This window comes from Paroedura picta, chromosome 8 (genome assembly GCF_049243985.1).
Source record: "Paroedura picta isolate Pp20150507F chromosome 8, Ppicta_v3.0, whole genome shotgun sequence".
Taxonomy (NCBI): Eukaryota; Metazoa; Chordata; class Lepidosauria; order Squamata; family Gekkonidae; genus Paroedura; species Paroedura picta.
The window spans coordinates 1,352,803-1,378,072 of record NC_135376.1 but is presented as its reverse complement, the minus strand read 5'-3'; the positions used below and the strand labels follow the sequence as shown (position 1 = coordinate 1,378,072).

The window sequence follows — 25,270 nt, the reverse complement described above, 5'->3', positions numbered from 1 at the left end:
ATCCCGTCTCCTCCTAAAAGCATCCAGTAAAGGGGGGGCCCCCACTCTCCGAGGGAGACCCTTCCGTCTGCCAAGAACAAAGCTTTATTCAAGGTATTTGGTGGGCAAGGAGACTTCTTCAGACGGAGGCTGTTTGACCTGCAGCTTTCCAAACCGTTTTTAAGGGGCACCTCATTGACACCCAAGTCACAGTATGCCAAAGTCCCACTGGACACCTCATCGGGGTCCTGTGTGCAGTTCTTGGGGTCTCACTTCAGACAGAATGGAGAGGGGGCCAAGGAGAGCGAGGAGGCTGATCCGGGGCCCTAGGAGGGAAGGCGGAGGGACCTGGGAAGGTTCAGTCTGGAGAGGAGGAGGCTGAGAGGGGGCAGGAGGGCTCTCTGGAAGTAGCTGAAAGGCTGTCCCTTGGAGGAGGGCAGGGAGAGGGTCCTGTGGGCAGCAGAGGAGAGGACCTCAGTAATGGGCTTAAATTATGGGTGGAAAGTACCGGGTGGATCTGAATAGTCCAGCAGCTGCCTGGGAGGTGATGAACTCCCCACACAGAAGAAGGGAGCTGTGGCTCATGCAATCGCCTCTCCTGCCACCAACTGTGTGAGGCTTTCATGGGCTGCCAGATTCTGGCTCTTTCCTCCTGCTGCAGACAGACTGGCTCAGCCGCCCATCTTGGCCTAGCCCTGCCCTGGCAGCCTTCCAGCAGTGACGGGACAAACTGTGTTTTAGGCTGATCCTGCACTGAGAAGGAGTTGGACTAGATGGCCTCTGTGTTCCCTTCCGACTATGATTCTCTGATTCTCTGCTTCTTCTTGCTTTGTGTCTGGGTTTCATGTCTGATGGAACCCGCCTCGAGTTGTTCAAAAGGGGTGGGCTAAACATCGAACAAACAGATAAATAGACCCAGCGTGCCACCCGGTGTGTCTTTAGGTTGACTTTTAAAAAACCAAGCCTTTTAGTGGTGAGGCAGCTGGTGGAGAAAGAACTGAACACGCAGAGTTGCCCAGGGAAACTCTCACCTTGAGAGCCTTCAGCACGGTGGCCCCCTCAAAGCGCTCGTTGGGGGTGTGGGGCGAGGTCTTCCCTCTGTACCCGTCGCCAGCCAGGATGATGCCCTGAAACAGGAGGAAAGTGGGGCAGAGCTCAGAGGGGTGTCGTCAGGGACGCTCTCTGCCCACCTGTTCCTCCCTCACACAGGCACACCCATGAACGCACAAAGCTGCCTTCTGCTGGATCAGGCCCTCAAGGGCAGCACTGTCCACTCAGGAAGGCCCAACCAGAAATGGCCAAAGAATTCTGCCAAAGAAGCCTTGGAGAGAGACTCTGACGTAGTGGTTAAGCGTGGTGGTGGACTCTAACCTGGAGAACTGGGTTTGAATCCCCACTCCTCCTCCACACAAAGCCAGAAGGGTGATTTTGGGCCAGTCCGGTTCTCTCAGAGCTCTCTCAGCCTCACCCACCTCACAGGATGTCAGTTGCGGGGAGAGGAAGGGAAGACAATTGGAAGCCGCTTTGAGACTCCTTCGGGTAGAGAAAAGCAGGACCTAAAACCCAACTCTTCTTAGAATCATAGAATCATAGAGTTGGGACCTCCAGAGCCATCTAGCCCTGCCCCCTGCAGAATGCAGGAAATTCACAACTACCTGCCCACCCAAAGTGACCCCAATTCCATGCCCAGATGATATCTCGCTCTCCAAACCCCCCCCTAGAATCCCTGGCCAGTCTGGTCTGCAGGAAATTCACCTTCTGACCCTAAAGTGGCAATTGGCATTTCCCTGGTCTTGCAAGGAAAGGGCCACAAGAGCCAAGCACGGACACAATCCCTCCTGCCCACCCACTCACCATCTGCCCAAATTTACAGAATCAGCCTCTCCATCAGATGGCTCTCCAGCCTCTGTTTAAAAATCTCCAAAGATGGAGAACCCACCACCTCCCGAGGAAGCCTGTTCCACTGAGAAACTGCTCTGACCGTCAGGAACTTCTTCCGGATGTTTAGCTGAAAATTCTTTTGAATGAATGTCAACACGTTGGTTCTGGTCTGTCCCTCCGGGGCAAGAGAGAACAATTCTGCTCCATCCTCCATATGGCAGCCTTTTAACTACTTGAAGAGGGTTATCAGATCCACTCTCAGTCGCCTCCTCTCTAGACTAAACAGACCGAGCTCCCTCAATCTTCCCTCTTCTTCTTTGCAAGTTCTGAGTATGGCTGATAAAGACAGTAAAAGAAGAACTGTTTTTTTTATAAACCACTTTCCACTACCTGAAGGAGTCTCAAAGCAACTTACAAACACCTTTCTCTTCCCTTCCCCACTACAGACACCCTGGGAGGTAGGTGGGGCTGAGAGAGCTCTGAGAGAACTGCTCTGTGAGCTTTAAAAGAACTGTAACTGGCCCCAGGTCACCCAGTGGGCTGCATGTGGAGGAGGAGTGGGGAATCAAGCCCAGCTCTCCAGAAGCACCGCCCCATGCTGGCTGTCAGGAGGTCATAGTTTCCCTCGGGTTCCCCTAAGTGAGAAGACGCTTGATGGCGCACAACACAGAGAGAGGACCAACGAATGGAGTCCAGCAGACTGGAGGACGTACCTCGGGACCCCAGCAGGATTGCTTGCTAACAGCCGCATTATGTTGGGGTGCATAGCCTGGTACACCCTCCCCCTCAGTATGTGGCCCCCAGCGAATTCAGGGAGGCCAAGGCAGGAATGACCCGTGCAAAGAAGCTGCTCAGAGGGTGTCCCCATCTTTGCAAAATGCCCAGCAGTCGGGCTGCCGGCAACTCACATTGGCAATCTGGAGCAGCTCCCGGCATTCCTGCTCCGAGATCACGTCGTCCAAGAGCACCCGCTGGGTTCCGTTCAGCTGCTCTGAGTTATGGACAAGCTTCACCTCGCTGAACAGGAGGGGACCCCCTAGAGAGAGAAACGGAGGCACCTCGTCTGGCCAAAGATCTTGAGCAGCACAACAAGGCAAAAACAGGCCCCACAAAACACAGCAGAACAGGCAACAGCAAAATACACAGCAATAAAACCCCCAAATCAAAATCTTCTCACAATAAAGACGGCACCCAGGAAGCCTGTATGAGGACAGCATAGGGATAATCCGAAGAGCCCCAGAGACGTAGACTCACAGAAGGGGAGCTACAGCCTCCAGCACATTCAGATCGATTTGAACTTGGGTCTTCCTCTATTCCCCCGTCCCATTGGAACAGAAAGTGTTCTGCACTTGATTGGGGAAGCTCAGAATGGGGAGGGGGGAGCCAAGTGCAGCAGGAATCTCTTTCTTTTCTTGAACAAGGGGCGGGGGGAGAGGATTGGAGACTGCAGGGGAGGGGGGAATAAATCCAAGAGGTCAATCTCTGCTGCGAGAAGTGAGGGCTTCTGCAGCGCAGTCACTTTAAGGGAAGCCTTGCAACCGGGAATCAAGAAGTCTTTGAACTGACGCCCTGGCCAATCAGGGAAGACTGCTTTGCTACAGCATTGGAGGCACGAGGCAGCAAGTTAATTCACAAAAAGCAGAGAGCTGCACATTTACTGATGCTGGTTTTTCAAATATCGAGGCTTATATCCACTTCTGGATATTGTGGGGGAAATGTAGGGCCACTGCAGATCAATCCTGCTGGGAGTGGGTAAAAAGCCCCATGGAGAACGACACCCTGATATGCAGCCACAGAATCAGCCTGAAAACGGGATTTCAGCGACTTCTCCTCCCAGTTCTATTGGAGTCCAGTCAGGCACCTTTAAGACCAACCAGGTTTTATTCTGGGCATCAGCTTTCATGTGCAGGCACACTTCTTCAGACACATTGGAACAGAAAACACCAACCATAATATGAAGGCAGCGGGTGGCAAGGGTATTGCCAGGGAGGGCCAGCTAGAGCTAAGACTGGATGGAGACAGGTGGCAAGAAGAAGAAGAAGAAGAAGGAGTTGGTTCTTATATGCCGCTTTTCCCTACCCGAAGGAGGCTCAAAGCGGTTTACAGTCGCCTTCCCATTCCTCTCCCCACAACAGACACCCTGTGGGGTGGGTGAGGCTGAGAGGGACTGATATCACTGCCCGGTCAGAACAGTTTTATCAGTGCCGTGGCGAGCCCAAGGTCACCCAGCTGGCTGCATGTGGGGGAGTGCAGAATCGAACCCGGCATGCCAGATTAGAAGTCCGCACTCCTAACCACGACACCAAACTGGCTCTCCAAACTGGCAAGACCTGTGAATAGCAGAAGATGCGCATACAGCATAATAAAACGAGACCTTGGGGTACTTGTGGATTGTAAAGTGAACGAGACCTTGGGGTACTTGTGGATTGTAAACTAAACATGAGCAGGCAGTGTGATGCAGCGGTAAAAAAGGCAAATGCCATTTTGGGCTGTATCAACAGAGGCATCACATCAAAATCACAAGATGTCATAGTCCCATTGTATATGGCACTGGTCAGACCACACCTGGAGTACTGTGTGCAGTTCTGGAGGCCTCACTTCAAGAAGGACGTCGATAAAATTGAAAGGGTACAGAGGAGAGCGACGAAGATGATCTGGGGCCAAGGGACCAAGCCCTATGAAGATAGGTTGAGGGACTTGGGAATGTTCAGCCTGGAGAAAAGGAGGTTGAGAGGGGACATGATAGCCCTCTTTAAGTATTTGAAAGGTTGTCACTTGGAGGAGGGCAGGATGCTGTTCCCGTTGGCTGCAGAGGACACGCAGTAATGGGTTTAAACTACAAGTACAACGATATAGGCTAGATATCAGGAAAAAATTTTCACAGTCAGAGTAGTTCGGCAGTGGAATAGGCTGCCTAAGGAGGTGGTGAGCTCCCCCTCACTGGCAGTCTTCAAGCAAAGGTTGGATACACACTTTTCTTGGATGCTTTAGGATGCTTAGGGCTGATCCTGCGTTGAGCAGGGGGTTGGACTAGATGGCCTGTATGGACCCCTCCCAACTCTATGATTCTATGATTCTATAAAAGAGTTTACAAACTGAATAACATTAGCTTGTGGAGTGAGATAAGAAGCCAATATCACTGTTAAGCCCTGGGTGTTTCACTATATCCAAAGTGAGACTTGGTTGGTCTTAAAGGTGCCGCTGGACTTGAACTTTGTTCTGCAGCTTCAGACCAATGCAGTGACCCAACAGTGTCTAAAAGCAGTAGAGAGCAGGACTGGGAAAGGGCTGAAGCTCCAGAGGGCCACACTGCTGGGGGAGGTGGAGGGCAGCTCAACTCCCTTGCCGGAGCAGGGCTGGCATCAGCGGTGCCTCTGTCCAGCAGGGCACCCACTCCACAAAACATGGAGCCAGCCTCCCGTCTGAGAGACAGGGGCTGCCGACTTCCCTTTGGTGTTTCAGAAACCAGATGGCCCACGTGCAGAAAAGCTCATCTGGATATTCTGCAGGGGGCTCATGGGCTTTTCGGAAGCTCGGCCAACACAAAACATCTCAAGCTGCAGCCACAGGTTTCCATTAGGCTGGGCTTTGTGAGAGAAAGCTGTTCCCTTCGTTTATTTTTTCTGCCTTGTGTTAGTTTTTGTTATCTTTTGTATTTTTCCTTAAAAAAACAACCCTTTCAATAAAGGGAGTGAGAGAGAGAGAGAGAGAGAGAGACTTTCTGGATGAGGACCAAAAGGCTTTCTGAACTGGCCATTAACATGGCTGTGGGTCTCCTCAGCATTCCTCAGGGCTGGGTGGGAGCCAGCCAGACCTCTCCCGGGCAGGGGCACGGAAAAGGTAGGCCGAACGGCACACGCCATGCCCCGGGGCTGCCCTAGGAAGCGGCACACGGCCCAGCCGGCACCCCTGTCTGTGGGCCAGAAAGTGCAGCAGCACAAGTGGCTTCCCACCCTCCTTTTCTACAGGAGCAGCCGACAAATGGTTGCTCTTCTGATTCAAAGCTGCTCCTCTTGGCTGCCCGTCCCTCCTCTTTCCTGCATCTAACCAAATGGGCCCCCGAAGCTGAAGCTGCTGGATGTTTACAAAGGCTTCAGGATACCGCTGCGCTGAGCTCTCCACGACAACCCCAAGGTCCTCTTCAGCCTCAGAAAGCTCAGACCCCATCAGCCTGTACTGAAGTTGGGATTCTTGGTCCTTACAGGAATCACTTGATGCTTACTAACACTGAACTTCACTGGCCACATTCTTGACCATTCAGCCGACTTGTCGAGATTTTATCCCTCCCGAGTAATTTGGTGTCATCTTGGCCACGATACTGCTAGGTTGACAGGAGTCTCTGGTGAGAAACCCTGCCAGAAGCCTTTTGAAAGCCAAGGTATTTAATGTCTTTTGGGTCACCATTGTCTATATGCTTGTTCATTTTCTCAGAGCCCCAAAAGGTTGGTGAGGCAGGACTTCCCTCTGCAGAAGCCATGCTGCTTTTCCTTCAGCAGGCCTTGTCCTTCTATGTCCTAACAATTGTTTTATGCCAGTCGTGCCTCTGTTAAACTACTGCTGTGAGTTTCCACCAGCTTTTTAAAGGAAGCTGAGACACAGCCAGGGAGCAGCGAAACGAGAAGGACGCTGGTCATTGTCAATGGCTTCTCGCTGTTCTCTTCCCACAACAGCATTAGTCCACTGGGTTCTTCTTCGTCCTGGTTGCACCTCCGCATTTAGCCTGGCAGACTCTCTCGGGAGTGTCACCCCTGGAGCATCCAGAACCCAAGATGTTTCAGGACTTGATTGTTCAAAAGTAGCCGAGGCTTTTTTGTTCCGAGGGACAGACTGTCCCATGTATGTTTCAGAGCTGCTCCAGCCGGCCAGCTGTGGGAGGGAGGCAGAGGCCCCTGGAAATCCCTTCCAGCTGGTCAGAGGTCTTCGACATGACAGATCAACAGAATGTGGGTGGCATTTCCCCAAAGGAACGGCTTTTAAAACAACAAAATGCTTAATGTTGGAAGAGCTCTAGAAAAGCTCAGGTGGGTGTCTCCCGACATGGGCGGAGTGTGCTGCAGGGTCTCGGCTAATTACTCTCCCGGTTCCACAGCTGGGGGTGGATCTGCCCATTAGCCTCCAATCTTGACATACTTAGTACCTTCCCTGTGTTTCCTCCCCAAAGTAGTTCCCAAACTACGGATAACCTTATCAAGAACTAGCTTGGTCTAGTGGTGAACAGTGACCAGCCTCTAATCTGATTTGATTCCCCACTCCTTCACATGCAGCCAGCTGGATGACCTCGGGCCAGTCTCAGCTCTCTTAGAGCTCTCTCAGCCTCGCCTACCTGTCTGTTGAGGCGTCTGTTGAGGGGAGAGGAAGGGAAGGCAATTGCAAGTCGCTTTGGGGCTCCTTCAAATAGTAAATCTTATAATCTTAGCTTGTCATTCTTGCACAGTCCAAAATGGTACACATCTCCCTTCTGCTGTGTACTAATTTATGGCTTGCCCTCTACCTATATGTGTGGACTGGTAAATTCCCATGTCATTGTGTCTGAAGCAGTGTGCATGCACATGAAAGCTTATACTCTGAATGAAACTTTGTTGGTCTTACAGGGCCCCCAGACTCAAACCTTGTTCTACGGGAGCTCCAGTGGGCCAAGATTCTTCATCATAGGTCAACTTCCAGATTACTGGTCAGCCTCCAGTTGTGGTGGACACTAACTGCCCCGCATCTAGAAGAAGCCCAAGAGTGCATCCCCCCCCCCCTGGCATTTGGCCTGTTTTGGAGTTCAGGTGGGGGGCCTTCCATGTGCCGCCCAGCACATCAGCCATGCGCAGCCATGCGCAGAAGCACTGCAGGCCTCCTGCCCCCTCTCTCTTTGGCTCCCATCTAGATCGAGGTTGCTGCCTTTGCCTCCGGCCGGCCAGGAGGAATTGTTGCTTCTCCCAGACAGCCGGAGGGCGACAGCAAGACGTCTGAGGGAGACCCAAGCCAGGCATCTGGAAATGCTCAGCCCTGCGTTTTGGAAGGGAGCAGCCGCAAAGCGGGCCAGATGGGGAGACAGCAGAACGGCTCTCAGTCACGGGAAATGGATCTGCGCTTGGAGAATTTCAAGGGGGAAGAAGAGGGGGGAGGCATCTGGAACTCAAGGCTCTCTGTGACATTTCCAGGGAAATCGCTTTTGCTTTCCTGGTCAACCGCAGCACAATTTCTGCCTGAAGTCAGCAGAAGAGGGAACACTCAGCCAAGCCCCCCCGGTTGACCTGCAATGAAGGCTTCCTGGTAGCCCCCTTCACAACTATTTCGTGGCTTCTAAAACAATGTAGAAACTAGGCAGGTGAGATAAGTTTCGGATTGTCTGGAAAGAAATCAGTGTTGATTTGGACACTTTGGGGGCAAATTCAGTCCAAATCACGCTTCCCCTTCAGTTAAACTGGCTGAATCTGGCCAACCTGCCATTCGGATGTGATTTGGCCACGTGGAGTTTTGGGGAGTTTAAAGAGACCCACATTTCCCTTTTCCGTCTCTTGTGTGGTCTGCTGGAATTTCTGCTGATTGTTTGAACTCTCTGGCCCGTGTCTTGGTGAAAGAGGAATCTGCCTGCAACTCTGCAGGTCCTACAATTTACACAGAGATGGAAATAACCTTTGGAGGTGCCTGAACCTCCACTCTACAGCCTACTCCTCAGTTCTAGTTGGGGCAAATCGGAGGACTTTCTAGGATCCCGTGGGGAAGGAGAATGGCGAGGAAAGGAAGGAATTTGAGAACTAAAGGATGCAGGAGCGGCTGGAGCCTGAACCAGGGGTCCCAAAATCCTAGCTCCAAAGTCTGTTTTCAATTTCTCTGCAGACCCTTGGAACATGTGAAACAAGGGAAAGTGGGCTTCTGAGCATGTGCAGAGTGCCTATTCACCACCACCATCATCATCCCCACCCCTACAGAGCCACAGCCTGCTCTGCTTCTCACACCGGCTGGAGGAAGGAGGGGGTGGGGGAGCACAGCGCCCAGGCAGGGGGCAGGATGAGTCCAGAAATTCTCCCCTCCTAGAAATTAGTCCACAGGGATGGGGGCTAACTCCCCCTAATCTTCACAACCTGTGGCTGCTCGGAGTTGCCTGTGGCCAGAATCTTACCTTCCTTCAGCTCCCGGTCCCCATTGAACACAGTCTTCTTCCCTGGGTGCTGCCCGGGGCCGTCCAGCTGGTCTCTGTGGGCCCCAGAAGGTATCCTGTGGGGCAGAAGCAGTGAGAGAACTTGGGGGGGGGAGGAGTTAAGCTGCTCTCTGCCCCACACAGAAAAAGGGACGATGGCAGCTGCCCTTTGCATTTCACAGATGGCTGGGGCTCCACAATCTTTCCCCCGTGGGTCTCAGACCTCAGCTTTCCCCGATGAGACAGTTCTGTGTTGCCTGGTTTTGTGGGAAGCGAAGGACTCTGCACGAGCTCAGAGGGATGGAGGGCCCGGCCCGGCACAGCCTTCCTTCTGCTCCAAAGGGATCCCTTGGGGGCATAGACTGCTCCTCCCGGGGCCCCCCTTCTGGCCTGACCCCTTCTCTCTCCACACTGTGCCTTCTGGCTCCAGGGCCTGCATCCTGCATCTCTCACCACCCTAGCTAATTAGACGAGATTAGACTAGAAGACACCTGATGGGGCCTTGGAGGCCCAGCCTCACCTGTGCTCATCCTGCCGGGACCCAGAGATGCTCCAGTAGCTCTGGAATGAGAAGAGAAGGGCCTCCTCAAGACTGTGAGCTGACAGGACTCCCCGGTCTGAATCTCTGACTCCAGAAGGGCCCTCCCCGCCCACCGCCCGGCAGCAGACGGTTCTTACCGGCTCCGTGTACGAGAATCCCAAGCCCTGCGCAGCTGTCTGCAGCAGATGTGCTTCCAGCTTGTGTCGACTCAGGAACTTCACAGCATCCTGAAAGAACCGGGAGAAGGTTCTGAAGGCATGCTGAGTGGGAAAAGGTCAGCAGGCACCCCCCACCAGCAGACACAACGTGAGCATTACGCATGGGTTCTCCAACACCCCCAGCCACAACATGAATGAACGAGTTCTCACCAGCGGACAAAAGGGAATCATTCTTCGCATGGCAGGTGTGGACTCTGCTGCAGGAGGATGTGGTGACGGCCAAAGCATAGAGAGCTACGAAAGGGGGACTGGACAACCTCATGGAGGAGAGGTCTGCCGGTGGCTACTGGACATGGGCACCAGAAGGAACCTTCATGTTAAGAGGCACCAAACCTCTGAATGCCAGAACCAGCAGACAACATCAGGCAAAGGACTTGGCCTCCATGCCCTGTGGTTGGCTGTCCAGAGGAATTGGTTGGCCACCGTGGGAGACAGGAGGCGGGACTGAAGGAAACCTCCCTGGCCTGGCCCAGGAGGGCTCTTCCGATGTTATGTCTGCATGCCAAGCAGGTGATCTGCCACTGAGCCATGACCCATTCCTATAAAAATTGCATCCTACTGAATGTGCCCCGTTGACCCATCAGGGTCACTATTCTCCACTAAGACCTCTCCGAGGTCTCAGGCTGAGGCCTTTCCCAACCCCTCCTGCCTGCTCATTTCACTTGGAGATGCTGAGAATTGAACCTGGGACCTTCTGCATGCCAAGCAGAGGCTCTACCAAACACAGGTCTGGAACTTTCCCTGGCTTACACGAGACCCCAGCCACACATTCTCTACTGTGTAATGACTGGGAGGGGGGAACACACACCTTCACACACCTTCACATTTCACTTCTGTGGCCTTTGCCTCCTCCAAAGAGGCAGCTAAAGAGACTGCTGCAGGTTTCTCAAGAGCCCAACCCAAGATACATTCAGGTCCCCACAGCCAAAGGCTCCTTTCATCCATCAGCTTCTTACCTCTCTGGGCTTGATGCTGGAGAAATCCACAGACTCCTCTTCCAAGAGACTCTCATAGTAGCTCTCGTTGTCTAAGACATCTTCATCATCCGGATGGAAGAGAAGGTACGACCGGGTACACTCCAGGGCTTGCTCGTAATTGCCGACTGAAAGAGGAATGGGGGACAATTGCCATGGGCTTGAAGTATCATGGAAAACTTTTTGCATCCCAGGCTGTGGCTCAGTGATAGAGCCTCTGCTTGGCATGCAGAAGGTCCCTGGAGAGCCAGGAAGTGGGGCTGTAGCTCAATGGAAGAGCTTCTGCTTGGCATGCTGAAGGTCCCAGGTTCAGTCCCCAGCATCTCCATTTAAAAGGACCACCCTACCATGATCTCTCTCTTTCCGCCTAACCTTCTCTGTAGCGGAAGGATACAACGGAGGGGCCCCTACCTCTGAGCTTCTGGGAGCTAGAGCAGGATAAAAGGATCCTGGGTGGCTGAATCAGCCAGGGCTTGGAGCCAGCTCAGGGGAGAGAGCGCATCAGCCACCCGCTGAAGACTGAGAGAAGGACCTCCTCTCCCATCCCCCCCTCCCTGCTCCATGCTCCTGGAGCGCCAATGGTTCTATGTGGGGAATGTGCTGCTAGCTGGCCCCTAGTCCGGGGGGGGGGGGATTTTCCTGCCACTCTTCGCTGCCAAAAGATATTTTTGCACTCATTACTTGAGCTGCGCGAAGACAATGGCTGGGCTGGGCCCTCATTTCTTGTGAAAGCACAAGCATGCATTGTTTTGGGAGTCCTGGGCTGGCCAGGAACGCAGCCGCTCAGGCTGAGCGATTTGAGAGGGCTCACATTATGATTTGCACAGGAGGAGCTGACGGATTGTCATAATTAGGAAATGCTTGTGGCTTTAACGTTTCTTTAAATGAGTGTTATGGTTTAAAAGTTGGGCCGCCTCCGGCCTGCATGTGGAGGCAACCCAAGAAGCGCACTGACGTGATGCTCTAACAATCTCTGCGGCAGCTTCTCCTGTTTCTCAGCTCTTCTTTTTTGAAAAAGAGGAAGTCTGTTTCGTTGGAGGGAGATTCCTTCCTCCTTACATCTCTGCAACTCAAGGGGATAGAGGCTACTTTAGAAAAAGCAAGCGAGCAAGCTGGGAAAACACAGGGCATGGCTTGTGATACGGATGTTCAGGGGCCCATTAAAAAACAGAAAAAATAACCACAGAGAATAGGAGATTATTGCCACTTTGGGGGCAGCCTCTTGATAAATGGATGCCAGGTGGGTGGAAAACCCCAACATTTCCCATCCACATGGCAAAGGCAGCTGGGCATTTCCCACTGGTAGACCCAACTCTATGCTTGCTCTCAGTAGGAAGAAGAAGAGTTGGTTCTTATATGCTGCTTTTCTCTACCCGAAGGAGTCTCAGAGTGGCTTACATTCACCTTCCCTTTCCTCTCCCCACAACAGACACCCTGTGAGGGAGTTGAGGCTGAGAGAGCTCTGATACTACTGAAGAAGGAGAGTTGGTTCTTAGATGCTGCTTTTCTCTACCCGAAGGAGGCTCAAAGCAGCTTCCACTCGCCTTCCCTTCCTCTCCCCACAACAGACGCCCTGTGAGGTAAGTGGGGCTGAGAGAGTTCTGAGAGAACAGCTCTGAGAGAACAGTGAATGGCCCCAGGTCACCCAGCTGGCTGCTTTTGGGGGAGCAGGGAATCAAGCCTGGCTCAACAGATACCACTCCTAACCACTGTACCATGCTGGCTCTCTAGGGACAGGCATCAGTTTAGTGGCATGAGCTCACTTCCTGTGCAACACCGGAAGTGATGTCACCATGATACGGCATATGCACATGAACATTACATGAAGCTTCCTAATGCTGAGTCAGGCCACCAATGGATGTTTGTCAGTCTTGTCTACTCAGACTGGCAGCTGCTCTCCAGGGCCACAGGCAGAGAGGGGCCTTTCCCCTCCCCTCCTGCCCGGTCCTTTCTAACTGGAGATGCTGCCAGGGATTGTGGCCCTTCTGCATGCCGAGCAAAGACCCTACTCTGAACACTCAAGGATTCCGCTGAGACTTTATGGATTTTCCCCCCTGCCTTACGTACTCCACTGGCTGCCAGCTGGTTGTGCTTCTTATGTCAGCCATTTAAGCTTTACTGTAACATTTCCAGAAATCTGGGAGCAAAGCAGGATTGAGCACGACTGGCAGAAAGCCACAGAAACCCTGATTGTGTGTATCACCAAACTGCATGGAAGTGGGGCAGGAACCCAAACAGTTCTCCAATAGCAATCAACCGAGGGCAAATAGCCTGTGGAGAAAGGGCCTAAATTTCTGTGCACAAACCAAAGCGCTCCACCACGCCTGGGGGGGGGGGTCCATCCTGGAGAAGAAGCAACAGAACAAAAGAAGCAACCAACCGTGTAGCCAAAATATGAATCTGTGTCTTGAGAAGCACAGTAAAAAAGGTTACGTTAAAAGCCTCTTTATTATACCAACAAATATTCATTCTAACAGTTAGAGCAGTTTCTCAGTGGAACAGGCTTCCTCGAGAGGTGGTGGGTTCTCCATCTTTGGAGATTTTTAAACAGAGGCTGGAGAGCCATCTGACGGAGAGGCTGATCCTGTGAAGGCTCAAGGGGGTGGCTTAAGGGTTGTGAGTGTCATAGTGAAGGGGGGTTGACTAGATGACCCATGAGGTCCTTTCCAACTCTAGGATTCCATGATTCTAAGCAAAGTGAATCCGGAGGAAATAACCCATGGACATGCAGAGGACAGAAGAACCGCACATGGATTGCATAAGAAAGAAAACAGCCATTTTGAGCTTGGCAGCTTCCATCCTTCTCCTCTGCTCCATTTTATCCTCCCAACAACCCAGTGAGGTAGGCCACGCAGAGAGAGGGCGGCTGGCCCAGGGTCACCCAGCGAGCTTCCATGGCACCAGTGAGGATCTGAACTCCGGGTTCCTGGATGCCAGCCGGACATTCTTAACCACTACACCACAGGGGCTGCCTGAGGGAGCCTGGCTTTCCTACGGGAGGTCAAATACGCAAGGTCCGGATTCCCAAGCAGGGAATGCTCACAATGTAGAATGCATCGTGCAAGTGTTGCCTGGACCATGGAGCGGGGCTGAAATAGTCCGTCTAATTCCATGCAGCCCCATAGCACGGATATTCTCTTACGCTCCATGGAGTCAGATCCAGGTGGGTGGCCGGGTCAGCCTGTCTGAAAGGCTAACCAATCTGGTGGCAGGAGAGGAGCTTTTGTGACTCACTGGAACTTCCATGGGGAGCTTTCGTGAGTCACTGCTTACTTCTCCAGACAGAACAAGATGGGTAGCCATGTGCGTCTGCCTATAGCCACAGAAAAAGCCAGAGCCCAGGAGCATCTTAGAGGCTAACAAAATTTGTGGCAGGGAATGAGCTTTCATGACTCATGGATGTTCCTCCCCTGCCCCAAATGCTGTACATCAGGGGTAGTCAACCTGTGTTCCGCCAGATGTTCATGGACTACAAGTCCCATGAGCCCCTGCCAGCAAACGCTGGCAGGGGCTCATGGGAATTGTAGTCCATGAACATCTCTGCCTGTTTTCCCAGTGGGTGCAGAGGCAGGTCCCGTCCTGTAGAGGGCGCTCCTCGCAAGGGCAGCCACGGCCTTCTCCCAGCTGCTCTATTTATTTCACTTATACAGACTGCTTCTAAAATAAAATACAGTTCGGCATGAATAGGCCAGCTTAAAAATAGACCGTTCTTTTTAAAGAACAGAATGAAATTTGATCAGAGTTCTCTTCTGTTGGGGGGAAAACTTCAATGCAATCCAGCTGTGCAATTTTTTGGTGACTGAGAACTAAAGCAAGGGGCAGCATCTGTGTTTGAGCAAACATCTGGACATATCTCAACATGTGCCCCTCTGCCCTCAGCCCACTGGCAGGGCTGAACGAGGCCTGGGATGGACATCCTGTTTGGGCCACATTTTGCCCAAACTAGACTTTCTTGAGAATTTCCTGCGTCCACTTTGCTACCCTTGAGAGGCCAACGGCCTGACTCCATAGAATAGGAATATTTGGAAAGCAAAAAAGGGGATATATTTCCCGACTGACTGCTTCAAACGATTGTTATGACAAATCTCCTTTTAAATACCTCGACTATTTAAGTTGCGATAACGGCTACTAGTTATCACAACCTTGGCCCCAACCTGGTGGAACGAGCTCCCAGAACAGCCGAGGGCCCTGACGGAGTTGTTCCTTTCAGTTTCTTCTTCAAAGACCCTCTAATTTGCGAGAAATTACCCCTTCTAAAGTTAAATGTGGTTTTGACCCTAGAAACCCAGTATTTGCACCTTGACGTTGTGCACGAGAAATCTCAATAAAACTATGTTTCTTTATCATAAATTATGGTCACAGATTTGGGATTGTAACTGGGTTCTCGAGGACCCCAATGTCCAATCAGTGAAAAAGTATCCAGATGCACAACAGATTTCTAGATCAAGCAAGTTCTAGCTCTTTGCTTGTTCAAGATTACCCTTGACTTTTTGTGCCATTTCAGCGAGGTGACCATCTGTACAGAACAATGTCCACACACTTGTTAGGTAGGATTGCCAATCTCCGGGAGAACTTCTGGAATTACAATTAATCTCCAGACAACAGAAGTCAGTTCTCAGGGAGAAAGTGGTTTCTTTGAAGGTGAAATTCTATGCTGTTATACCCTGTTGAGATACTTCGCCTCCCCATACCCTGACGTTCCCAAGCTCAACTACTGAATCTCCCAAGAATTTCTCAACCTAAGGCGTCAGTGGTAGCCCCACCATCCATGAAATGCTTGTATCAGGGAGGAAGTCCAGTCAAAGGAGCTTTACCTCTGTAATACGCAAACTGCAAGAAGTCATAATGGAGGGGGAGGTAGTTGTCGATAGGAGAGAGACGTCCAGGGCGCGTGGCCAGATCCCGCACACACTCGTGCTGGCACACCAGAACTTGCATGTAGTGATCTGTCAGGGGGAGGGAAGAAACACAAAAGCACAAACTTCACACAGGAGCAAAAAGCAAGAACTGGAGCACAATCTCATTTCAATTGTGGAACTCTGTGGCAATGAGGATGGGGCATGTCTAGGAACACAGAGCACCTTCTCTGGAACCCTAAAGGCAGCCCACTATGCAGCCCACCCCCACCCCCACCCCCACCCCATTTACAACAACCCCCCATCAGAAGAAGCCCTGCAGAGTCTGGTCGCCCCATCTGGCCAGTGCTATTTTGCATCACTTAGTGCAGGAGTAGGCAAACTGCGGCCCTCCAGATGTCCATGGACTACAATTCCCATGATCCCCTGCCAGCGAACAGTCAAAGACCAGTTTGCCCAAGAGGCCCAGAACCGTTATACCTCCATAACCCCCCCCCCACCCCCAACCACTATATTTTGTGCAGAAGTATTCTTTCCCGCATTCATTTCTTCTGACCAGCAGTGGTGTGAAAACAACAGTGGGGATGTCTGGGCAACACTTATGTGTAAACGCCATGGGAAGGACGGGTTTGGATTCTATCTGGGAACACAGCAATAAGACAATAACACAACAGAGAAGCTCTCTGCACCTCAGAGAGCCAGAGAATCATAGAATCACAGAATCATAGAGTTGGAAGGGGCCATACAGGCCATCTAGTCCAACCCCCTGCTCAACGCAGGATCAGCCCTAAGGATCCTAAAGCATCCAAAAAAAGTGTGCATCCAACCTTTGCTTGAAGACTGCCAGGCACAGAGGCAGGGAGGGCTACAACCAGGAGTACCACTCAAGCCCAGGAGAAAACAACCAACTTGACATGAGCCAGACATGGCACATGGCAAAAGGTAGTAAAAAAGCGGGGTATAAAAAAAAAACAGCTCCCGGCTCCCCCTTGCTTCCTGTGTCTCTGAGGGCTGCGGAAACGTCTCAGGAGCACGCAACAAACGCGCGTCCCCCTCTCCGGGGCTCTCCTGAGCAACAGCATGCCTGCAGTCTGGACTCCCTCCAAGCAGGAACGTAAACCAATTTCTCACTGTCCTCCGGGGGCCTTCGGAGAGCGGACTGTGGGCGTGAAGGTCAGAGTTTCCTTCCACGGAGTCTCCAAAAATACTGCTGTGTGTAGAAGGAATAACAGCGGTTGGAACGGATCAGAATCCAGCTGTGTTGCCAGAGGACGTGCGGCTGAAGGGCCTCTGCTCCAGAACGATCCCTGAACATTACAAGCCCGGATCCAGGAACGTCCTGCGATAAGATGGTGGAAGTGGTGCGCTTGGGGCGGAAGGAGAGTCGCCCAGCCCACAGGCCACCAGCCTCCCCTCCCCCAGCGGCATCCCCTCCAGTCTCTGTCTTCTCCTCCAGCTCATCTGGGCCAAAATGCAGCGTCTTTTTCTATTCCAAATCTTCTGTCCGCTTCCCAGAATCTCAACAGAGTCACACCTTGTGGACCAAAGAAGTGAGGTCCCAGGACAGGGGAGAACGGGGTGTCATCAGTCCAGGTCCTCCCACTCGTTGGGTGGCGTGGTTAAGAGTGGCAGCTTCTAATCTGGAGAGCTGGGCTTGACTCCCCTGCCCTCCTCAGCTGGGTGACCTTGGGCTCACCACGGCCCTGATAAAGCTGCTCTGAGCAGTCCTGTCAGGGCTCTCTCAGCCTCCCCTCCCTCACAGGGTGTCTGTTGTGGGGAGGGGAAAGGGAAGGCAATTGGAAGCTGCTTTGAGACTCCTTCGGGTAGAGAAAAGCAGCCTATAAGAACCAACTCTCTCCTCCTGCTTTTCCTCCAACCTATCTGGCATTCCTGGCCTCCTCTTATAGCCAGCATCTCACTCCCTGCTGCAAGGGGGAAGTGTGACGATAACCCTGGCATCCCACGGAAACATCCTCTCACTTCCAGTGTGAAACAGGAAGTGACATCATTATGTGGTGGTGATGTCCTAAATTGTAGGGTGTTGCCCTGTCATGATGACATCACTTCCAGTCAAGGAGATCACTCCCGCCCCCAACATTTCCACCAGTTTCTCCCCCCCCTTGGCACCCTATGGAGCCATCAGCCTTCTGACCGGTATTATTTACCCAGGTCTGCTCTCCCTATACTTTTGGTCCCCTTTTTTCTTCTAGTGACGCACAACCAAAAAGTGCTGCAATCCAAATACGTGTCCTCATTACAGCTTCTAACCTGGGATCAGACACTAGAATTGCCATTATTAAGGACAAAGAAGATGACCCAAGATCCGAGCGCTTGTCCCTCTCCACTGATTCTGGCCTCCCATCTTCGCAAGCAGTTGAGGGCTTGCCGATGCCAGACTGCGTCCTCCTCAGCCACTGGGGACGGCGTGGCACTCGGAGGAACGCGGCCAAAGACCTGGGTCTCTAATGGACCGTGACACTCGGCCACTGGCCAGGCGGGGGGGAAGAGAGCAGCTCTGGTGCAGGGAAGTCTGGAAAGAGAGAGGGGGGGAGAGGGAGGGAGGGAGGGAGGGAGAGGGAGGGAGAGAGAGGGGGGAGGGAGAGGGAGGACTCCCAGGTTGGCTGGGGCCAAAGGTAGGGTATGAGCCTGTGAAGGTTGGGTGAGCATCTAAAGGGAGAGGCCACCATGCTGAACAGCTGATAATGACAGGAGCCCCATCCAATCCCTTTAAATCCCTCTTCAGCTGAGGAGGGGTTTAAAGGGAGCTGGCAGGGCCCCTTCACACTCAGCTGTTTGACGCCCTTTAAGTGCTCAGCCAGCCTTTGCAGGGGAAAGGAGCGGGCAGGATGCCAGCTGTCGTCAGCTGTTTAGCAGGTGCTCTCTTGCCCCCTTGCTCAGGCACCAGAGACACAGCTGCCTGGGGGGGGGGGGGTGACAGAAGCATGTGCACAACCCCCACCCAAAAAAAAAACCTTTTCAGATTATTGCTTTTCCAATTTGGCTGAATAATTTCCAGATGAATCCGAATTAGTACCAATTCTCGTGTGTGTGCACATACCTAACACAGCCTTTCCTTACAGTTCAAGGGGTCTGTTTCCGTCAGGCGCCAAAAACCATATAATTTAGTCACCTGGAGAATCACCAGAGCGCAGCTGTTTCAACATCTGGGGGCCAGCAACGAGAAGACCACTGACCCCTGCACCTCTGAGAGAGGCGGGAACGCAAGAAGACTCTTTCCCTGAGATCTCAGTACTTGGGCAGATCTGTATGGGAGAAGGAGCTCCTTCAGATAACCGGGCCTCAGGCGTTTAGGGCTTTATATGTTAACATCAATATCTTGAACTGGGCCCGGTAGCAAACAGGGAGCCGGTGTAGACCATTCAAGTCTGGCATGATGTACATCTCGCTGCTGCATTCTGCACCAGTTCCAGCTTCTGGACCATCTTCAAGGGTAGCCCCATGTAGAGTGCATTACAGTAGTCAGGTTTGGAGGTTACCGGGGCATGGATCAAAGTGGCCAAGTTATCCCTGTCCAGGAAAGGCTGCAGCTTGCAAACCAGTCAGAGATAGAGGTAGTTGGCTCATGGAGCCATCGCCTCTACCTCTGGCCGCATTTCCCCACCACAGTCACTCATCCAAGGTGGCAACGACGGACAGTAAGGGCTGTACAAATCTAATGTGTGGTGCACATGTTTTCTTGAATCCCGAGGGCCCCCCACTCTCCACGGTGACCAAAAATCTGCCATCTGACTCTCCCTCAGGGGAGTTTTGAGGAAACGTCATTCAAATTTCACTTCCCACATCTTTCTGCATGTCCTGCGGGGAGGCTTAAACCAGGCCTGGCTGAGCTCCCTTGGAGCTTCCGCTCTGTGGTCGTGGGCCTGAAAGCCCCGCGCCTCCCCCACCGGGGGTCTTACCTGCAATCGCTTCGTAGAGGGTGACTTTATAGTCCAGGTACTCGTACTCTTCGAACCGCTGGGGTCCTTCGCACAAAACCCGGCACTCCATGTCGGCCGTGCGGTACCCCTCCAGCGCCCGCTCCAGGAAACGGATGGCCAAGGGGTATTCCTCTTGGTCGTAATGCCTCACCCCGGCCAGGTAGTCCTCCTGCAAAACCCAGAAGGGACAGAGGGTAGCCGAGGTTGGAAAACTAAGATCTGTTGAGTTCACGGTTCAGAAGTATGCGAAGAATGTCCTGCAGGGGGCACTGGAGGAGACAGAACTCCCATGAATGGCCAACTTTTAATGTTTATATCGGGGACTTAATGAGTTGGGTTGCTTTATTCTTTTATTGTGAACTGCCACGAGTTTTTAAAATATAAATAAATATTATTTAACATAGTTAGGACAGGGACCTCCTGATGATTTTCAAATAATCTCCTCCAGTGTCCTTATTAGCTGAAAAGGAGACTTCCTGCTCCTGTGAGGACACCTCCTCCCTGCCGGCCTCCAGAACTAAGGACTGAATGACTGCAGACAACTGTTAGACAGTTAGTTAGGTCTCTCTCCTCTCCTTTTCTGTACAAAGTTGTTTCTCTTCACAATAAAACGATGTTATTTCTTTTAAGCAGCCTGGTGCTTAGACCTCTTGCATATTTAAATTCTGCCAAGTTGTCGCACTTCTGAACTGTGTATCTGTGTCACGGAGGGCGTATAGTTCAGCTGCACAACACATGTTCTGTGTTTAGGGATCGAACCCGTTTCTCCAGATTAGACGCCACTACTCTTTATTCACAATACCAACCGACTGTCTAAATAAAATCTTTTTTTATCCCCTGCTTTACACTCCCCAAAGGAGTCCAAAAGTGGCTCACAAACACCTTTCCCTTCCCACAACTGACATCCTGAGAGAGCTCTGAGAGAGCTCTGAGAGAACTGTGACTGGCCCAAGACCACCCAGATGGCTGCCTGTGGAGGAGGAATGGGGAATCGAACCCGGTTCTCCAGATTAGAGCTCACCTCTCGCACCCACAACACCAAACAAGCTAGCAAAACTTTGCTGCCCCCCTTGCTTCAAACCTATGAACTGGCCCCATTCTGGCCCCACCTGGGCTTACCATGTGCTGCCGGGCTTCCCGGTCCACCAGCTCCACCTTCCCCGCCATGGCCTTGTAATGTTCCAGGTCCTGCTGGACCTCCATGTGCTCCGGATTGGCCAGGAAGAAGGTGTGCGCGGCGTCCGCTGCCTTATCCAGCTGGTTCAACTAGAGGTAAGAAAGCAAGAAAGCCGGTCAAGAGCAGGAAGGGGATGGGCCACGTGGCCACGCCACAGGAAAACCCAAGCACGATGCTACCTGGTTCTAGGCTTGCCAACCTCCAGGGGGTGGCTGGAGGTGCCCTGGCCAACTGATCAGCAAGCAACACAGCTCTACATGCGTTGGCTCATGCACTCCCGGTCCACTTGAGTAGGAGATCTTTCTGCTCCGCACAGGAAAACCTCCCTGCAAAAGCACACGGAAAGTGCACAATCCGATGTGTGCAGAACAGGCCCGGGTCACCTGGAGAAAATGGCCATTGGGGAAGGTGGGGTGTGTGGCATCTAACCCCACTGAAGCCCTGACATTACCCAGCTGTGATTCCCTTGTAATTCTAGATCTCCAGCCCCTACCTGGAGGTTGGCAGCCCTACAGAATGCTCACTGCTGGATCACTTCGGGCCAAAACAGGCCTGCTGGAAACCTAGCTAGAAACCTCACTTGCTTTCCAGACCTGCTTCTCATTTCCGGCGAGGGCCCAGTGCTCCCAGGGCACTCGAGGAAGTCCTCTGCAGGGGAATCTCTGAGCGAGGAGAAGGCACGTGCCATCCTGCTCCCCGCCAGCGGGACTTCTGAGAGCAAAGCTGCCGGGCTCGGCTTGCCCCCTGGGGCCGTCACTCGGTAAGAATTACCGCACGATTATCAAATAGGCGGTTTTCATTTCCTGAGAGCCTGGCTCCAATTACGCCCATCCGCTCTGCTGGAGAGGCCTTCTCCGCTCAGTCCAGCGCAGCTACGTGCCCAAGGGGGTGTCCGTGGAGAGGGCAGAAGAGAGCCATTCGAGGCTCACATCTGTGGGAGCCACCAGGATCGAGTTGCCAACCCGCATTTGGGGCCTGGGGATCCCCCAGTTCGGAGCCTCCCCCCAATTTTTGGACTCTGACAGCGCAGGGAGGTGAACAGAGGAAAGTAAATGCGAAGTCTCTGCATCACCCGGAAGCAAAGCAGGAGGTTTTGCCCACAAACCAGAGCACTGTCCCCAGCCGCGTGTGACATCACTTCCGGGGGATGCAGGGATGTGGTGCTGGCTGGGCCCTCCCCAGCTCCTGGCAAGGCCCCCTGCCCCCACCAGCTGGTCCCACGGACCGGGCATCCTGACACCAGTGGGTAGTTGGCTCCTGGCCACTTGCAGAACCACAGAAGCTGATTACTAGGGTTGCCAACTCTCGAGTCAAAAATCCCTGGAGATTTTTTCTTGGGGGGGTGGGTAGGGGGGCTAGGGAGGACAAGGCGTGGGGAGGGGCTCTATGGCTGCCAGGGTCTCCAGCAGAACTGGATCGCTATCACCTGGGGAACATCTGTAATCCCAAGAGACCCGGCCAAGCCCAAGCCCACCAGATCTGAAGGACGACCTTCAAGGAAGACCAAGGTCGTGACATAGGGGCAGGCCATGGGAAACCACTTCTGAACGTCTCTTGCCTGGCAGCCAGAGCATTTTAGGATCTCCTGTCTAGGTTACACACCTGCCATGCGATCAATGAATCGATAGCTCACCGTGTCACCATAAAGAGGCTGACAACGCTCAAGGCCAACCTGACCTGGAGAGCCCCGGCCAGTCCGATCCGGTCAGATCCCAGAAGCTAAGCGGGGTCAGCCCTGGCTAGTACCTGCATGGGGGACCCCCAAGAAACACCAGGGTCATGATGCAGAGGCTGGCCCGGGCAAACCACCTCCAAATGTCCCTTGCTTGGCAACCCGACACTCATAGGACCTCCTGGCCCTATCACACTCACAGGACCAATGCAGGAGCACACGAAAACAATATATGGCAGGAAAGAACCAGTGCTCCATGCCTGGCCAATATGTGCTCCTACACAAAAGCATAAGTAGCAGTCTTCACTGGCAGTCTTCAAGCAAAGGTTGGATACACACTTTTCTTGGATGCTTTAGGATGCTTAGGGCTGATCCTGCATTGAGCAGGGGGTTGGACTAGATGGCCTGTGTGGCCCCTTCCAACTCTAGGATTCTGTGATTCTATGATTCTAAGTAAAAACAAAATTCTTGTATATTTCCTGTTTAACTCTTGATATGAAAGGAGAGTAATCCAGAGATAATTATTCAGAGAAAAACATTTCCAACCAGCACTATTCTTTTCAATGTGTGGAATTGCCCTGGGAAGCACCTCATATAACTGGGCTGAAATTCTTCTCTGGCTACCGTTGTGAATTTAAGGGGCCCAGTTCTTGCCTTTGGGGCCTTTCAGGGCCTTGGAGGGTCTTGAGCACCTGCCCCAGGCATCGCGACTCTGACCTGTAAACAGATTCCAACTCAGGTAGTTTATGCTGGACAGGGGAGGGTTTTTTGTGTGTGTTTTTGCAGAGTCCAGAGGGTGATGATCAGAGAGAAAGTTTTGGACACAGAATATCCTTTCTTGGCTCTACTTCACTGCAGTCCATGGACATCTGGACAGCCACAGTTTGGCCACCCCTGCCAGCGTGAATTCCATGAGTGAACAGGGCCTTCGTTTCCTTCCATCTGGCTTGCATCCCCTGCCACTCAGTTCAACTATCCTAAGGAAAGCCAGAGGAAGAGCTCTCCCAGCCCCCCCTTTCAGCACCACGCACAGCTTATAAACCTCTGTTCCATCCTCCCCCCCCCCCCCGGTCACCTTTTCTCTAACCTGAAAGGCCCCAACTGGTTCCCTCCCAGGGCAGGTGCTTGAGGCTCCCTGGTGCTTTCCTTGGCTCTTTCCTGCCCATTCCCCCACCCTGCCCTGCCCGGCCCATTCCGAGACTCGGCACGATCCCCGCTGAACGACCCCGTTCCCTGCATCCCGTGTCCTTCGAGGTCCCACTGACGGAGTCCATGACATCCTGGCACAAGGTGCTCTTTGAGAAACATGCCTCCAATTATCTCATTTTCCAAATCTGAAAATAATTAGGAGAAGACGAAGTTTCGAACATAATTTTCCAGCGGCAGAGAGCTCGGGTTTGATGGGTGTTAGATCCCCGTTAGGAGCCAGGAGACTGCAGAAAGGACACAGCCCAGTGGAAAAATTGCCTCTTGGCAGACGGCTGGCCCGCCAGGGACCACAACACCCCCCCCCCCAAAGGAGGCCTCAGTGCATTCTGGGGCCCAGTGTGCGGCCAGGCCTGCCTGCCTGCGAGAAAGCCACATGCAATCAGGCCCTTGTGGCTCGCCCACATCCCAGGGCCACGAGGCAGCGGGTGGGTGGCATCAGGAGAGAGACGCAGCATCTTACGGCTTCCGCTTGCTCGGGAGGGCGAGGTCTTGAAGAGGGGCAGCCAACAAGGATCAGGGCAAAGCTGGGCCAAAACGCTCCGGCCCGTCCCGAACAAGGAGGCACCTGCCCACGGAGGGCACCTTTCCCAAGCAGACAGCCGCTCACAGCTACAGCTGCCAACCTCCAGGAAGGAACGAGGCAAAAAACCATTTGAGGCTAGCTACATTCAACATGTTTAATAAACTTATTTAATCTAACCTTATACATTAGACAGAGATTGCATTACAGATTTCATTTCTGTATTTTATAGATTAAGAATCCTGAAGAAAATGTTCAGCTTTCCTGCAAGTCCGGCCAGTTTGAGAGTTTGCAGGTGGACGCAAGGTCACCCAGCCAGCGTCCACAGGGGAAGGGGGTGATTCAAACGTGGGCTGACCAGGGCCCTGGTCTCCCCTCTGCAGCTGTTCTGGAAGGAGAGAGGGGAGCGAGTCCCACCCCCTCCTGCCCCAGACAGGGCAAGGTCGGCTGTGCCAACCGTCCCACGGGGTTGGGTGGGGAAAGGAAGCTCCGGCCGCCTGCCTCCCCCTGACGCTGTCGTGCGTCCCTCTTGCGCTGGACAGAACACTCTTGTTCCTGCCGCCTGCCCCCAGACACGAGTGACCTTGCCCTGAAGACTGCAAAGAGCCACTGTGCTCCGTCCCTGCTGGAGCATGAAAGCGCACTGTTCTCCGTCCGCGGCTGCGGGAGCGAAAGGCGCTTGGCACCTCCCCTGCGGACACGGAGCGCAGCCTCTGCATGACTCGCTTTCTCTGGCTGCTCCTCTGGCCCGAGCCACAAAGCCAGGCTCTCAGGAGAGGCGGCTATTTTCAGGGCCTGGCGGGGTCCGGGTGTTTTCCGACTGACCTCACCAGAATGCCTTCTTCTTCTCTGTTTCTGAGGGCCCTTCCCGGCCGACGGGCACAAGGAGGCCTTTGTTGCCGGAGCCCTCCTTTGAAAGCCAAACACGCCTCATGCCGCCAAAGGCTGTTTGCAGAGACTCGGAAATGCCACGAGGGGAAAAGTCGTGTCAGGCCATGTTGATGCCCCTCCGAAGGCTGCCTTCCGACCCTCCCATGTCCTGTCCGACAAAGGCCAGCCCTTTATGCATTCAGCCTCCAAGGATTCCAGCTGCATGCATAAAACTTGGCTGGGCCTTAAGGGTGCTCCTGGGCTCCAACTTTGTTCTGCTGCTCCAGACCAAAACAGCGGCCCACC

At 53.0% G+C, this 25,270-nt stretch overlaps 1 protein-coding gene across 1 annotated transcript in view; it reads right to left on the bottom strand.

Annotated features, from left to right (window-relative positions):
- Positions 1-25,270, bottom strand: part of P3H2 (prolyl 3-hydroxylase 2) — a 68,627-nt gene that overhangs the window by 7,319 nt on the left and 36,038 nt on the right. The window contains exons 2-10 of the mRNA XM_077348006.1: positions 20,636-20,782; positions 19,496-19,685; positions 15,537-15,668; positions 10,705-10,850; positions 9,668-9,757; positions 9,510-9,550; positions 8,972-9,066; positions 2,769-2,896; positions 1,011-1,106 (exon numbers count right to left, since the gene is read on the bottom strand). Coding sequence (XP_077204121.1) covers positions 1,011-1,106; positions 2,769-2,896; positions 8,972-9,066; positions 9,510-9,550; positions 9,668-9,757; positions 10,705-10,850; positions 15,537-15,668; positions 19,496-19,685; positions 20,636-20,782 — 1,065 coding nt within the window. The remainder of the gene's footprint in view (positions 1-1,010; positions 1,107-2,768; positions 2,897-8,971; positions 9,067-9,509; positions 9,551-9,667; positions 9,758-10,704; positions 10,851-15,536; positions 15,669-19,495; positions 19,686-20,635; positions 20,783-25,270) is intronic.